Source organism: Paramisgurnus dabryanus, chromosome 17 (genome assembly GCF_030506205.2).
Source record: "Paramisgurnus dabryanus chromosome 17, PD_genome_1.1, whole genome shotgun sequence".
Lineage (NCBI taxonomy): Eukaryota > Metazoa > Chordata > Actinopteri > Cypriniformes > Cobitidae > Paramisgurnus > Paramisgurnus dabryanus.
This window is the reverse complement of record NC_133353.1, coordinates 12,667,999-12,683,032: the sequence shown is the minus strand read 5'-3', so window position 1 is coordinate 12,683,032 and position 15,034 is coordinate 12,667,999. Positions and strand designations below refer to the sequence as shown.

At 39.1% G+C, this 15,034-nt stretch overlaps 1 protein-coding gene across 11 annotated transcripts in view; it reads right to left on the bottom strand.

Annotated features, from left to right (window-relative positions):
* Positions 1–15,034, bottom strand: part of birc6 (baculoviral IAP repeat containing 6) — a 114,768-nt gene that overhangs the window by 8,299 nt on the left and 91,435 nt on the right. For all 11 annotated transcript variants that reach the window (XM_065297468.1, XM_065297475.1, XM_065297469.1 and 8 more), the window contains exons 66-70: positions 13,047–13,263; positions 11,904–12,049; positions 6,263–6,373; positions 4,692–4,909; positions 950–1,111 (exon numbers count right to left, since the gene is read on the bottom strand). In XM_065297468.1, coding sequence (XP_065153540.1) covers positions 950–1,111; positions 4,692–4,909; positions 6,263–6,373; positions 11,904–12,049; positions 13,047–13,263 — 854 coding nt within the window. The remainder of the gene's footprint in view (positions 1–949; positions 1,112–4,691; positions 4,910–6,262; positions 6,374–11,903; positions 12,050–13,046; positions 13,264–15,034) is intronic.

Genomic DNA, 15,034 nt, shown 5'->3' with positions numbered 1-15,034 from the left:
TACCTTAGAACGAGACCTTTTTATCTACATACACAGAGTGTCCCCTTACATGGAAGTTGGCATTTTGTGCCGCCATTTTTCTACAGAAGCCCTTAACGGACAAATTTGTTTTACTAAGTTGTCTCCGACAATGACATGTTTGTCCAGTGCCGGCTACCATAGATTCTCTATGTGTTTCAAAAGCGAGGGGTGAGCAGTGGACTAATCTCTTGGTTGCAATTCGCAACCTCACCACTAGAAGCTGCTAAAATTTACACACTGCACCTTTAAAAAAAAAAGTGCAACACTCTACCTGCTCCATAGAGTGGATGCCTATTGCACAAGAGATAGAGAGAGCCTAGTTCTTCTCTTCGCTCTGTTTACAAGTTGCTGTCGGCATGTTTACGGTGTCTGTGCGGTTCGTGACTTGTGCCAGGGCTAGCATCGCTAATCATAGCTTACATCAACTTTTACTAGCAGTGATTTTAAATGGTTTTCTGCAAATAGCATGACAAACTTTACCTGACGATTAGATATTTTGCGTGGCAAGCCCAACCTGTGCTTTTAGCGCACGCCAGCGTGTGAAATAGATACAAGACCAGAGTGTTTTTGGGAGACTTTCTCTTCTTGTCATACAATTCGTAGATACTTTTTCTCTTGCGACCCTCAGACATTTTGAAAACCACGAGCTTCAATGAATGGCTGAATCCGTAGCCCACCACACATATACACCTGAAAGTGCGCATGTGCAGAAAGCGAACCTAGTAGGGACGAGCACGTACGAAGGCCTTACGTCAACATATCATCAGAATGATTGACAACTGGGATGACCAATAGTCTAGATGATTCACACAGAAAAAAAAATCTTCCGCTATACCTTTAACCTTGTCAACAGGGGTACAACTTTATAGCCAAGTGCTTACTGTAAAGGAAACTGCCAAAAGAAAAGCAAACAGGAAGTGACACTCACCTTGCCATCATTATATAGATTTGGATTGAAGCGGACACTGTGACCACCCGTGGTCTCCAGATTAACCAAAGGAGGAGAATTTGGGTAATCTTGAGGGAAGTAGACATCAAATTCAAAGCAGCCGTTGGCGTATGGAGTGTCCGCAGGTCCCGTTATCAAAACCTGAGATGACGAAAGAAACAAACAAACATTAGCTAGAACCCAATAAACTCACTAATCAAAGTTGATAAACCCTAAAATTTTTAAAATACATCAGAGCGTAGGCACCATGTCTCAACCATGTCAAGACATAAAAACCAGAAATTAGATATGGTAAGATATGAAGAAAGTTGAATTGAGAGAGTGAGAGAGTGAGAGAGAGAGTGAGAGAGACAGAAATGGCATCTAGTGAGGCAAGAGTCTTCTCCCCACTGCAGGCGGTAGGGCTGCATTCAGGCGTTAAGACTGTTTTGACATGACCATTCAAACGCAACACTACACACACACACATAGCTGTGCTCACACACACACTGGGTTGGTTAAATCTGGAAAGCTCAGTTCACTATTAATGTCCATTAAGATTGCATGATGAAGTGTATATAGGAGTAGATAGTGCAGAAGTGTCAGCCTGTTGTAAAGGGTGAGTGATGTACTTGGGCTTTGCCTGTGGTCAGGCCTGTCTGAGACACACAGACGAGGCCGAACACACTGACATTTACACACTCAGAGAAGAGTCCGGGTCAAAGGCAGCATTCAAATGTCATTAGGACGTGGTGTGTACTTGTTGAGTATACAAGCTGGGTTTGGATAGACTTCATAAGCAAGTCGTAGTCCACTCATTATTAGCACAGAGATGTCTGATTCATAATAAAACGCATATACCAGACCTCAACCCGATTAAAATCATGTGGTGGGACCTTAAGAGGTGCTGTGCATAATCAAAGGTCCACTAACTCAATGAACTGAAACAATGTTGTAAAGAAGAATGGGCCAAAATTCCCCCACAATGATGTGAGAGAATCATGGGGTGTACTTAGTTTTTCACACATGGCTTTTCCATTCTAGTCTAGTTTTTCTAATATATATAACAACACTAGGGTTAGAGGTTATTATGCCCTCCTGATATATTATACCATCTTATTACATGACTTGTTGGAATGCTTGATTCTTATTGGGCAGTTGCGACATTTGCATGTTTGTTGTTCCCAGATAACAACCGCTCAAAACTAATAACACACAGTAACCTGGATCGTGCAAAATAATTGACAGGTATAATTTAACCAGTGTTGGAGGTAACACATTACAAGTAACGTGCACTACGTACTTACACAATATTACTTTTCTGAAGTAACAAGTAAAGTAACACATTACTTTATAAATGTACATGTAATATTTGAGTTACTTTTTTAAAAAGTAATGCGAGTTACTTTTCAGTTTAATTCATTCAATTTAAAAATAAAGTAATGTACTGAATTAAATTGAACATATTAACGTAGAACTACGCACTCTGTGCGACTGAGTGGGAACAGTTTGAGTCAGAAACAATGATGGCAGGCCAGAGTTTGACATTTTTGGCGATCATAAAAAACACCTGCAAGGCCTGAAAGAGATCAAGCCTTAGCCAAGAAAGAAAAAGTAACGCAAAAGTAACTTAAAAGTAACCCAAGCATTACTTTCCATGAAAAGTAACTAAGTAATGCAATTAGTTACTTTTTTGGGGAGTAACTTAATATTTTAATGTAGAACTTTTAAAAGTAACTTTCCCCAACACTGAATTTAACATTACACAAAAAATGTATAAAAATATGTGTTTTAACCCTTTCCCCGCCAGTGTTTTTTTTTTAAAGTTGCCTTCCAATGGAAGATTTTTTCATGATTTTCACAAAAGTTTAATGCCTGCAGAAAATGTACTTCTTTAAATATATAAACATAAAATATATCAAATGAAAGAACAGACCCTCTGCTTTAAAAAAAATCATCCTACTTTCATTAGTTCTCTTTTTATCACCTCTCAAATATGGGTAGGTTTCTTAAAAACACCAAATTTTGAGAAAAAAACTGAGATAATTGCATTTTTGTGAAGGACTTTCATAGAGATTAGATTCAGAGCGATCCTCAAAACATACATGGACATGCAGCTGGTTGCCCTAGGGGGATACTTCCAGGTTTTATAAGTTGTAGAAGTACCGTAAAACTTCAAATAATAGCCCGGGCTTTTATTTTCCCAAACCTATCGTCACACCAGGTGTCTAAAAGAGACAGGCATCTATAAGAGACAGGCTTTTCATTTAATTATTCCAGCATGACAGCAGGAGGTTACCACATATTACATTTTATTTATAATTTGAATGTGTTTAACAAATTAGTTTGTGTAAGAATAACAGTCTTAAATTATTGGCAGCCTAAATAAAGCAAAGAGGATATGCCTTTTTATTGGTTGTTGCGTGAAATCTTACCCAGATTCAACAGTGCTATTTTCTGATTGGCTATTGTGTAGCCTCTTTTTTTTTATTGGCTCGCTCGACTAGAACTCCAGGGGAGACGGGTTTGATAGAGAGAGCAGTGCGGCCAGATACATTTTGGGCGCTGCAGCATATTAAATATGATAAATAGTGTTTCCGCGTGAGAAATACAATGTGTGGCGGGAGTGCATGCATGACAAAAGACTGAAAGCCCGGCTATTATCAGCGGCCTCAAAACACTACCGGCCCACCGGGAAAAGTCCCGACTCTCCCGATTGCCACTTCACTACTGTCATCATCACTTCAATCCTAACGACGAACCTTGTTGTGTTGTCATAGTGATGAGTAATGGAACAATTGCGTCTGTCACGTGACATCTACCGGTAATCAAAACTTTAGCGTGTGCAATCTGCACCATAGAACTGGCTTAAACAGACGATCTGACGGGTTTTAGAAGATTAAATACAAACGGAAACTAAAAAACAGACCAGGCCTTTAGACAGGCGTTTATTTACCAAACCTGTCGTCACACCAGGTGTCTAAAGGAGACAGGTGTCTATTTGGGACTCGGCTATTATTTGAAGTTTTACGGTAATAGCGGTATTATGGATTGCCGAAGCGTTTTTTTTTATTGACAAGATAACTTGTCAATAGCAGGGAAAGCGTTAATAACATATATGACATTATATTAAAAAAAGGATTAAACCAAATAGTGTGTTTGTGACATCTGAATGTCTTATCTTAAAACCGAATGTAAACTGGTTTTCCTTGTGGAAGGTCTGTATTCGTTAAAAATTAGCAAATAAAATATTTCAAATCAATATTTTGTACCTACCATAGGTAAATAGCCATATAATAAGTGGGATAACGTACAGCCAGCCAGATTTTATTGTGAAATAAACCCTTTAAAGTGTAATACAAGATCCTGATCACATTTTCGGGCTTATTTCTATGATAACAACTGGCTTGCCTATACATTATCCCTTACATATTCAATAAGCGTTATTTGTTGCACATTGTCACACAGCATGAATGAACAATTTTAAGATGCCATTTTTAAAAGTCAAAAACAGTTCAGCTGTAAAAGACGTGTGTAGAGAGAGCCCATGTTTTCTGCACTATGATTTCACCTCAAGGTTTTACAGTCGAGTGATTTACACATGCTTTGGGAATGGGTTTCACTGAACCGACTACTTCAAAAGCACTGGCTCAAAAAGCCCGATTTGTTTCGGACAACCTTCCTAATAATGTAGCTCAGTGTATGAATGCTTCTGTGAAGGACCCAAGACGCCTGTTCGTACCTTCATGATGTCAAGGCGTTCTTCATCACAACGGACGAACACGCTGGAGGACGAGGAGAGAGGGAGGGAGGTGGAGAGCGTGACGGCTTCCTGCGCTAGCCGTCGGGCACGGGCGGCGCTGTTGGCATCGCTGGCATTCTTCACCTGAGACAGGTAATGGTAGTTCATCTTAAACACCAGCTTCGAATCCTCATCTTCACACACCATCTCGAACGTGTCTGTGGGGAAGAGCGCACACACAGTTGCAATAAGACTGAAATATCCACAGAATGACGTCTAAACCTGCTCAACAGTCACGTCAGGAGAGATAACCTCAATCGTACAACGTCTGGCTAAAGCGGTTTTGGCAGAGCAAAACTCATGTCATCAATCAAAGCAAAGAGAGATGAGGAATGACAGCGAGGACAGCCATTCTACCAGTACAAAGATAACAGAAACCATCCTTTCACTTGAACTCTCTGATGGGCCTTCAAATATTTGCTGCATTTAAAAAAAACAAAAGCAGGTGCAGGATAACAAATCTCTATCTATTTAGTAACTACTGCCTGTAATGGTACAATAGGGCAGATAGAAGGACATTTCGGGAGCATTTCAGAACAAGAGTTAAAGTAAATTAACATTTTGTTCCTGTAGCTCAATTGGTAGAGCTACAGGAAGGTTTTAGGTTCATTGTAGATTAAAGCGTCAGCCAAATGCACAATATAAAATGATTACAGAATGTAAATTTGTTTATGATTTCATGTAAACTTGAAATTATCAAATCACTTATGTTTGTGTATTTGGACATTCATTAAAATGAATCCCGTTTCAAACAAAGCAGTCTCATTTGACATGCAGTTTAGATTTTCATTGTTTATGTGACATCACACTGATACAGCCCCGCCCACAGCCAGCTGGTTAATTTTACTCAAAAGTTTTTCTAAATGTGTTCATGAGCACGCTGTAGCATTAAAGGAATATTCCACTTTAATAAAAAAAATCCTGATCATTTACTCACCCCCATGTCATTCAAGTTATTTATGTCTTTCTTTGTTCATTAGAGAATATATATATATATTTTTTGAAGAAAACATTCCAGGATTTTTCTCAATTTAACCTCTTACATTCTGAGGCTATTTTGGGGATTTTCGCCTGGATTTGGCCTACCCAATTTCAAAAGCTTTCCATACCCACATGCAGAGGTATACAAACAAAAGTTTGGTATCATTTACAGGAAACCCTTTGAAATGACATAAAACACTGTTGAAAGTGCCAAACATGGTTGTACAGGTATGTTTTGTCAGTCCTCTAATAAACACAAAAATAAATAGGCGCTTTTTGAAGTTGAGAAATGTTCAACTTCTGCCGCGAGCAACGGCACTGATGCAGCGCCGACGGATCCACAATTCAGTTCGGCAACGCATGACGCCACCCATTAAAGGGCTTACATCCCGTGTGAACGTACAGTGAGGGCAAATGATCTGTGGGGTATTTTTGACTAAAACTTCATAGACTCATTCTAGGCACACTTGAAACATATATTACACCTGGTAAAAATGGCCATAATATGTTCCCTTTTATGCAAAACTCACCAAACTGTAGTTTCTTCATGGCTGCTGTGTATTTCTCCTCCATTGAACGCAAGATGGACAGCGGTTTGGGCCTCACTGCTGCTTTCTTACAGCTCTCTGCCATCTTCCTCTCTGTAATACAGAAGACATTAAACATAAACTTCAAGGAGCAACCGAGTGTGTGCATGTGTATCACAGTAGCCTAAGGGTGTGTTGGAGTAGGTCACATCTTCCATCCCTCCATCTTGATAACAAATACAACCCTGTTGATGCTTAAGTCACCTAAATGCCCATTTGTTGCTTTGCTGGCAGCGACAGAGAACATGGAGCTAGTCATCCGGATGCGCAAACATTGCAACATGCAAGAACTAACTACAGTAAATATATAACTTGAATTCACTGCAAGTAGCTTTGGAATGAAGCATCATTTATATAAACTGTAAAAAAACCTTCAAGTCAAATCAGACTGCAAGCCACATATTTGTGACTTAAAGGGTCAGTTCACCTTAAAATGAAAATTCTGTCATCATTTACTCATCCTCATGTTGTTCTAAACCAGTATGAATTTCTTTTTTCTGATGAACACAAAAGATATTTTGATAAATGATGGTAACTGCACAGTTGACGGTAATCATTGACTTCCATAGTAGGATAAACATATGCTATGGAAGTCAACGGGTACTGTCAAGTGCGCACTTACCATCATTAATCAAATATCTTTCGTTGAATAAAATAAAGAAACTAGTACAGGTTTAAAACAGCATGTGGGTAAGTAAATGATAACAGAATATTCATTTTTGGGTGAACTATCCTTTTAAAGGAATATTCCATTTTCTTAAAAGAAAAATCCAGATAATTTACTCACCATCATGTCATCCAAAATGTTGATGTCTTTCTTTGTTCAATCGAGAAGAATTTATGTTTTTTGAGGAAAACATTGCAGGATTTTTCTCATTTTAATGGACTTTAATAGACACCAACAATTAACACTTAAATAAACACGTAACAGTTTTTTTCAACAGAGTTTCAAAAGACTATAAACGATCCCAAACGAGGCATAAGGGTCTTATCTAGCAAAACGATTGTCATTTTAGACAATAAAAATAACAAATATACACTTTTAAAGCACAACTTCTCGTCTAGATCCGGTCGTGATGCGCCAGCGTGACCCCACGCAATACGTCATGACGTCAAGGGGTCACAGAGGACGAACGCGAAACTCTGCCCCAGTGTTTACAAGTGTTGAGAAAGAGGACCTTTCCTACGTTGTTGTATGTCAACTGATTCTAATCAATGTCTTTGTGTCAGTTTATTGTTTACAATGGTCCGCAAATGTGCGTTTTATATATGTAACACGTGACCTCCCTACGTCACTACGCATTTACGTCAGGTCGCTCTGGACCGGATCTAGACGAGAAGTTGTGCTTTACAAGTGTATATTTGTTATTTTTCTTGTCAAAAATGACAATCGTTTTGCTAGATAAGACCCTTATGCCTCGTTTGGGATCGTTTAGAGTCCTTTGAAACTCCGTTGAAAAAAACTGTTACGTGTTGAGTGAAATGTTAATTGTTGTTGTCTATTAAAGTCCATTAAAATGAGAAAAATCCTGCAATGTTTTCCTCAAAAAACATAATTTCTTCTCGACTGAACAAAGAAAGACATCAACATTTTGGATGACATGGTGGTGAGTAAATTATCTGGATATTTCTTTTAAGAAAATGGAATATTCCTTTAAGAATGAAAGATTCCCAATGAGAGGTGTTTGTCTGCAACTTTGTTACTTTGATAAATGACTGGAAGCCTGAAAAGTCTTGTTGTTACACAAATGAGTCGCTGCATTTCTGTTGCTCACTTCAGTTTGTTATCCATAGACTGTCAGACTAATGACTAAAGCCACTGGCATGCCAGCTTCAGACATAATAGACCTGCGAATGGAGGGCGGTAGCGCTAACACTCTAATTAACTCACTATATTTAGGAGCTCTATGGCATTTCTGACACCCAACTCATTTGCATCGGGTGCAAACTCAAGTCCCACCCCCAACAAACTCGGACCATGACAGCCAATCAAATGACCCATGTCCTCAAAACAGTTACGTGTTGGCTACACGCCACGTTAAATCCGTTTGACAACGACAGATCCATTTACTGTAACCTCTGTCTGCACATTAACGGCCAATATTAATGGCTGTAGAATATTCCGACTCGATATTGAACTACAGGAACTGCTATTGACCAATCAGAGAGACCCTGACAGAGCTGTCGCCTGCACTTTAAAAAATAAAGTAAAGATGGAGTACAAATTAAGCAGTCAAAAAGGATGGTAAGCGTAATGTCTTACTGCTCTTATAATATAGATTTTCCTTATGGATAGTGACAACGGCATTGATCCGCCTCACAGTGGTTAACGCCCCCTTCATTCACTCTTTCAAAGTGAGAGACACCAACCAGTGTGACACAGAAGAGATGTTCGAGTACTGCAGGAAACACTTGCTCTCCCAGTGGGTCTTAAGTTCCCTTTGCTTTGTCCAAGTGCAAAAACGACACAGTGGATTTGGCTTATCTAAAGAGCACTGAACGCCAGGCTTAGGAATTGAGTGGGCCATGTCGTCTTTTCGTGGTCAACCTTGCAGAACTAAAAGTTCATCACAAAGTTAATTTCCCTGCTTGGGAATACGCTCTGCGTGCAAAGGGAGGCAGCATTTAGCTGGCACGACTGAGGCAACGAATTAGCAAGACGTAGATTAAGTCTTGCCTCTGTGACAAACGAAACTGCTCTGTTAAAGCTGACTCTCCATTTACAATTCCATGGAGAAAACAATCAGGGTTTATCTGGGTCTAAAAGACTGGCGTCTGTGGTCCCGGTCTGGAGAGCTGTTTTTCTTTGGCTTATTTTGTCAAAGCAAACAGTGTCTCCTGGGGCAAAATCTGTCTTCAGTGTGTAAAATGCATACTATTCCTCTACTGACTGACTACTGTATATCAAGTACTGTCCTGCATTTACTTACAATTATTTTTAAAGTCTCAAATTGTGCCTTACAGAGTTAGAGAATTTGTTTGGTTTCTGCAGTGCTGTTTTACAAATATTTTACAGGGAATTGTACATGAATCAAATGAAGCAATACATTTAATCTTTAATAACCATTATCATTTATACATAAGGAATAAGGAAATACTGAATCCAAATGAGGATATTTTGAAGAATTTTTTGAACCAAGCAGATCTGCGGAATCACCGACCTCCATAGTAGGAAAAAATAATACCGTATTTTCCGCACTATAAGGTGCTCCGGATTATAAGGCGCATCTTCAATTAATGACCTATTTTAGAACCGTTTTCATATATAGGGCACACCAGATTATAAGGCACATAGAAAGAAGATACTGCATTCAAACGTTTGACTGGGTTTGCGTTATGCATCTACTAGATGGAGCTGTGCTAAAGAGAATGTCAACAAAACAGTCAGATAAAGTCAAACTTTATTAAGCATTCTGACAACTCTGTTCAGTCACATGGTGACATTGGTTAAACGTTAATGTGCATATTAACAATATCTTACAGCCTTGCTCAAAACGTGGAGGGGAACTTTTCCCTAATTCAGTAAACATGTAGGAAAAGAAACAGTCTGTGATAAAGCACAGTACCTGTGTTTACTGACTACGGTAGCCGTAATGCTGCAAGCGCTGCATTTTTTAAAATTGAAAAATTTGACAGCGCTACTTGATCAATATATAAGGCGCTCCGGATTATAAGGCACACTGTCGTTTTTTGAGAAAATTGAAGGCTTTTAAGTGAGCCTTATAGTGCGGATAATACGGTACTTTGAAGTTGGGCTGGGTGGTATGAAGGTATATTCTGTTACTGTGAAATAAAAAGTCAGATGTAACAAATTTTTCTATTCCGTCTATACCGCGAAATGTAAAAAAGTGGGCATGGCTAACTCTGCACTGCCGCATGTTAGACTGAGTGTGACAGAGAAACATGTTAATTTGTTTTGAGTGGATTATTTTAGGAGTTATTTGTGTAATTTCCTAATAAGCACCCGCCAATCCACCGTAGGTCTTTCTGGCTCGCACACATGAGATCTCTTGGGCGCGTGCAAGCGCTGCGTCGCCAAATTAAGAAAGCTCTCCTCGCACACAATGCTAATAGTTGTAAAGTTTTCTGAACTTTAAGCAAGCTAAGACAAAACTCGTGTTTATATCACTGACACGTGCGCTGCTGGAGCGATGTAGTTTGACGCGCCATTCGCTTATAGTACAAACATCCCCCATATTTTAAAACAGTGGTGTAGCAAGTCGGTCCCGGGCCCATATGCAAAAAAATTTATGGGCCCCCTTAAGCCAAAGCCCACCCTCAACCTTGCCCGTTGGCACTGTTAACTGTGTGCAGGTCTGTTAACAAAATATACTTTTAATAAGGTAGTCAAATATTTTTCCTTTTTTTTTTACTTTAAAGGGTAGATTTAAATAAAGAAAAACAAAATGTTTTGGGTAGTTTTTGACTCAGGACTAACTTGTCCGCCTTCTCTTTTCTCTTTAAGGCCCCACTATTATGTTTATATTCGTCCATCCTTAATGTTAATGTAGATAGCCGCTATAGTAACCTCTCACACTGCGTTTTCTTTTTTTTTTTTGGCAAGCGAGAAATTAGACATTACGGAGAAATAAGAAATCACTACACATGATATGCATACAAAAATATATTTATTGCGGCCACAAATAAAAATTAAATAGAAAAATAATTTTATCATTAAAAGCTGGGGCCGGGCCCCCTATTTGCACGTGCATACACTGCATGCCCAGACGCTACGCCACTGTTTTAAAACTCTGGTAAGCATCAAGTTAAAAGCTATAGTGAGTGGCAAATGTCCGCAAATTTTTATATTACAAAAACAATATAAACTGAAAAATGTACACTGTGAAATAGTGTTGGGGAAAGTTACTTTTAAAAGTAATGCATTACAATATTAAGTTACTCACAAAAAAGTAACTAATTGCGTTACTTAGTTACTTTTCATGAAAAGTAATGCGTACATTACTTTTTAGTTACTTTGCGTTACTTTTTCTTGGCTGAGGCTTGATCTCATTCAGGCATTGCAGGTGTTTTTCTGACTGAAAAGTTCTCTGCATTCAGAAATTGCATATTTCATCACAAAAAATGTCAAGCTCTGGCCTGCCAACTCAGTTTCGGACTTAAACTGTTCCCACATAGGCGTGTACGCATAGAGTGCATAATCCAATTAATTAAACTAAAAAGTAACTTGCATTACTTTTTTTAAAATATTAATGTGTACATTTAAAAAGTAATTTGCTGCTTTACTTTTACTTCATAAAAGTAATATATTGCGCACGTTACTTGTAATGTGTTACCCCCAACACTGCCGTAAAATATACCGCTATCGTGAAATAAAATGACTAATTCCGTGGAATTGATTTTTGGTCATACCGCCCATCCCTACTGTGAAGTGAATGGTACCCCAGATCGGTTTCGTTATTAACATTTTTCAACATTTTTGATCAGCATCACAAAGACATTTATACAAGTTTGAAACAACTTAAGGACAAGTAAATGATGACAGACTATTTAGTCTGACAAATAAATTTTATAGTTATTACACAAGAAAAAAAAAGTTGATAAACAGTTATGTGGATGTTCTCACCATGGTTAGCCTGTCGTAGGTTAGTTGTTGCTGCATAAACAATCTCAGCAGTCGTCTGGATGTCAGGAACGAGCAGGGTAAGGCCTTCTGGCTCAGGGTCAGATGTTTCCGCCTTCATCACCCCTTTACTTTTGTCTTTTTTAGACCTGAAAAAAACCCACACCAGATAAATCAAAGGTCTTTCGTTTAATTATGCATTTGAAAATCTAAAATGGCTTTATTGCCTTTGAAAATAAAAAGAACTAGCCACAAAATCAGAAAAGAGTTAAACAAACAACAGCAGGAACAGCAAAACTGCTCAAGAGCTCTCTGCCTCTCACGTCCCCGACCCCAAAACAAACGTGCAGATGGAGCAGTACACGCTGAACGCATATCCGAGCAGCAGAAAGTGACTTGTCCCTGAGTAAACCATTAACAACAACACCCAGCTGTCGTTCGAGTAAGCCTGTGCCCTCACAACATGCATCATTCATTAAGCAGGAGGAGAAAAATGAAAGGGGACTTTCATGTCATTAATGTTTTTTACCTGTAGGTGAAGCAGAGGACAGTAATTAAAACAGTCACAACGGACGCACGTGGTCTCACGTACACTAGGGCGGAGCCAAGCTCATCCGTATCCTTCCTGTGACTAACAGCCCGTCACATAGACCGTCTGCTACCCATGAAGACTATACCATTATGATAAAGACAAATAAATCCCACCCCTATAACTAAGCACTATTTCTTACCTACTCGAATGAGCAATGAAGATAAATTAAAAGATACAACCAAAATCTAAAAAAAGCAAAAATCCTATTGTTTCCCATAGCAACCTTACCTTAACTTACAAAAGAAAGTTTCTGGTAAACACCCCCTCCCCAAACGCCAGCAAACAATATGTTTTTAACCGAGTTACGAAACTGTAAAAAAGCTGAAAACTCTGGGCAGTGTGAAAGCCGGTTAAGTTTTGAAACTTTGCAAGGAGCACAACTCTAAAAATCTAGAAAAATGCGGTTTTGACTTGTAGATGTAGCATCAGCTGAGACAGACAGGGCAAAGCCACTGTTTCTTTAGGAAAATCAGAGACAGAGAGTGTCACAGTGTGGACAATTATCCATCAGCATCCGCGGACCAGCGGATGGTGAGGTTAGAGGGCAAGCTCACCTCAGGCGGTTGGTGTAGGTGTCCACGCAGGTCTTCATCTTTGCCAGCAACATGCCGACAGAAGTCTGACACTCCGATCGCTCTTCGTCCTCCTCTTCCTCGGTCGCATCTCCTGAGAGTGGCAGGAGCAAAGGAACCAGGCTGGTGCAGGTGGAAATGGCCCTCAGCAGCTCCAACAAAGCACGATACAGGGGGACGTGACGCGCCATGTCCAAAACTGTAGGGGACAGAGAGAAAGACATTACGTACTGAGACCAGACGCTTAAAAAAAACTAAGTCAATTACATTTTAAATGGCGGAAGGACAAAACGGACAATCCACGCACACATATATTCAGACACACAAAGTTAAAGGGTCATGAAACCTCACTGTTTCAGCTCTGGTCTACCTCACTCTCGTTTTGAAAAACGTTTAGTCTAACAAATATTAGGATTTACTTAGAATAGTAGTTTTACATAAATAATTACACTGATTATAATATTTCATTTAAACATATATAAAGTAAAATGAAAAAAAAAAATGCTCAGGACATGACACCGCATGCTTGCCTAGATGCAAACTGCCTTCAAGAGCAAGGATAAAGTCCACCTGCCTCTCGAAACTTTCTCGAGCAAATTCGTAGTTGATGGCAAACCAAACGCCCGCAGACAACAAAGCCTGCATTCCAATTTGCCAGCTTTTATTATGCCCTTAAAATTATATACAGTGTTTGTGGAAAAATATAGACATTTTAATACATTGAAAGAGATGCTAAATCTAATTTCGACTACTACTTGGTAATGATAGAGCGAGCCTGTGACATTGACACAATATCGAGTTTAAATATGGAAGACAAAAATATCATAAATAAGCTAAAAATGAACTAGTTTTCTCCTGCTGTTAAAATGAACAGATACCAACAACTAACTCTGTTGACCTCTAAAGAATTGTTGGTTAAAGGGGTCATTTAATGAGATTTTTTTTAAGATGTAAAATAAATCTTTGGTGTCCCCAGAATACATACGGTGAAGTTTAAGCTCAAAATACCATATAGATAATTTATTATAACATGTTAAAATTGACACTTTATTGGTGTGAGCAAAAATGTGCAGGTTATGGGTGTGTCCTTTAAAATGCAAATGAGCTGCTGAAATGCAAACACTGATTTCCATAATGGCGGTTTGTTGAAATTGAAACCCATTCGTGCTGTCAATTATTTTCTCTCTCTCTCTCTAAATGACAGTGCTGTGGTTGGATAGTGCAGATTAAAGGGCTAATCACATCAAATGCGCTTTAAACGCTTAGAGCGCAAGGCGTGACGCACTGCCTTTTTTATAAACTGTGACTTTTTATATTGCTAAGCAACCACCCAGTCAGCTGTCTTGTCAATCAAATATCGGAGCGTGAGCGCTCTTTTGCTGTTAACTGTCATATTAGCAGAAACTTTAAAAAGAGGGCGCTTGCTCTGACCTTGTTTGAGGGTGAGAGGTGCACAAACACGCAGGAGAGAGTGAGCGAGTGGAGTCCGGTTCTTCAAAGCAACTGTAAACTTTCCTCACCACAACGTAAGGCCCGCCTCTCCCCTCATTCTAATGGACAATGGAAAGACGCGAATGCTGGCGGCATAAACCGAAAGGCGTTTGACACGCATAAACAGCGCGCAAACGCTCCCTGCCCATAGAATATCATTCAAAAAAGGCGCCTGCAACTGCCATAAATGCTTTTGGTGTGATCAGCCCCTAAGAGGGCGGTATTAATGCTACCTAGGTCACAAAACAGGCAAAATCTGAACAACCTATTTTTTCACATGCCTGCAGAGAATGGTTTACCAAAACTAAGTTACTTGGTTGATATTTCTCAGTTTTTCTAGGTTGATAGAACCACTGGGGACTAGGGCTGGGCAAAAAAATTGATTTTTCGATTAATCGTTTTTTAAAACTTGATCGATTCTTAAAGAGCAGAATCGATTTTTTTTCATATATATTTTTCTGCAAACATTGAACGTAAGA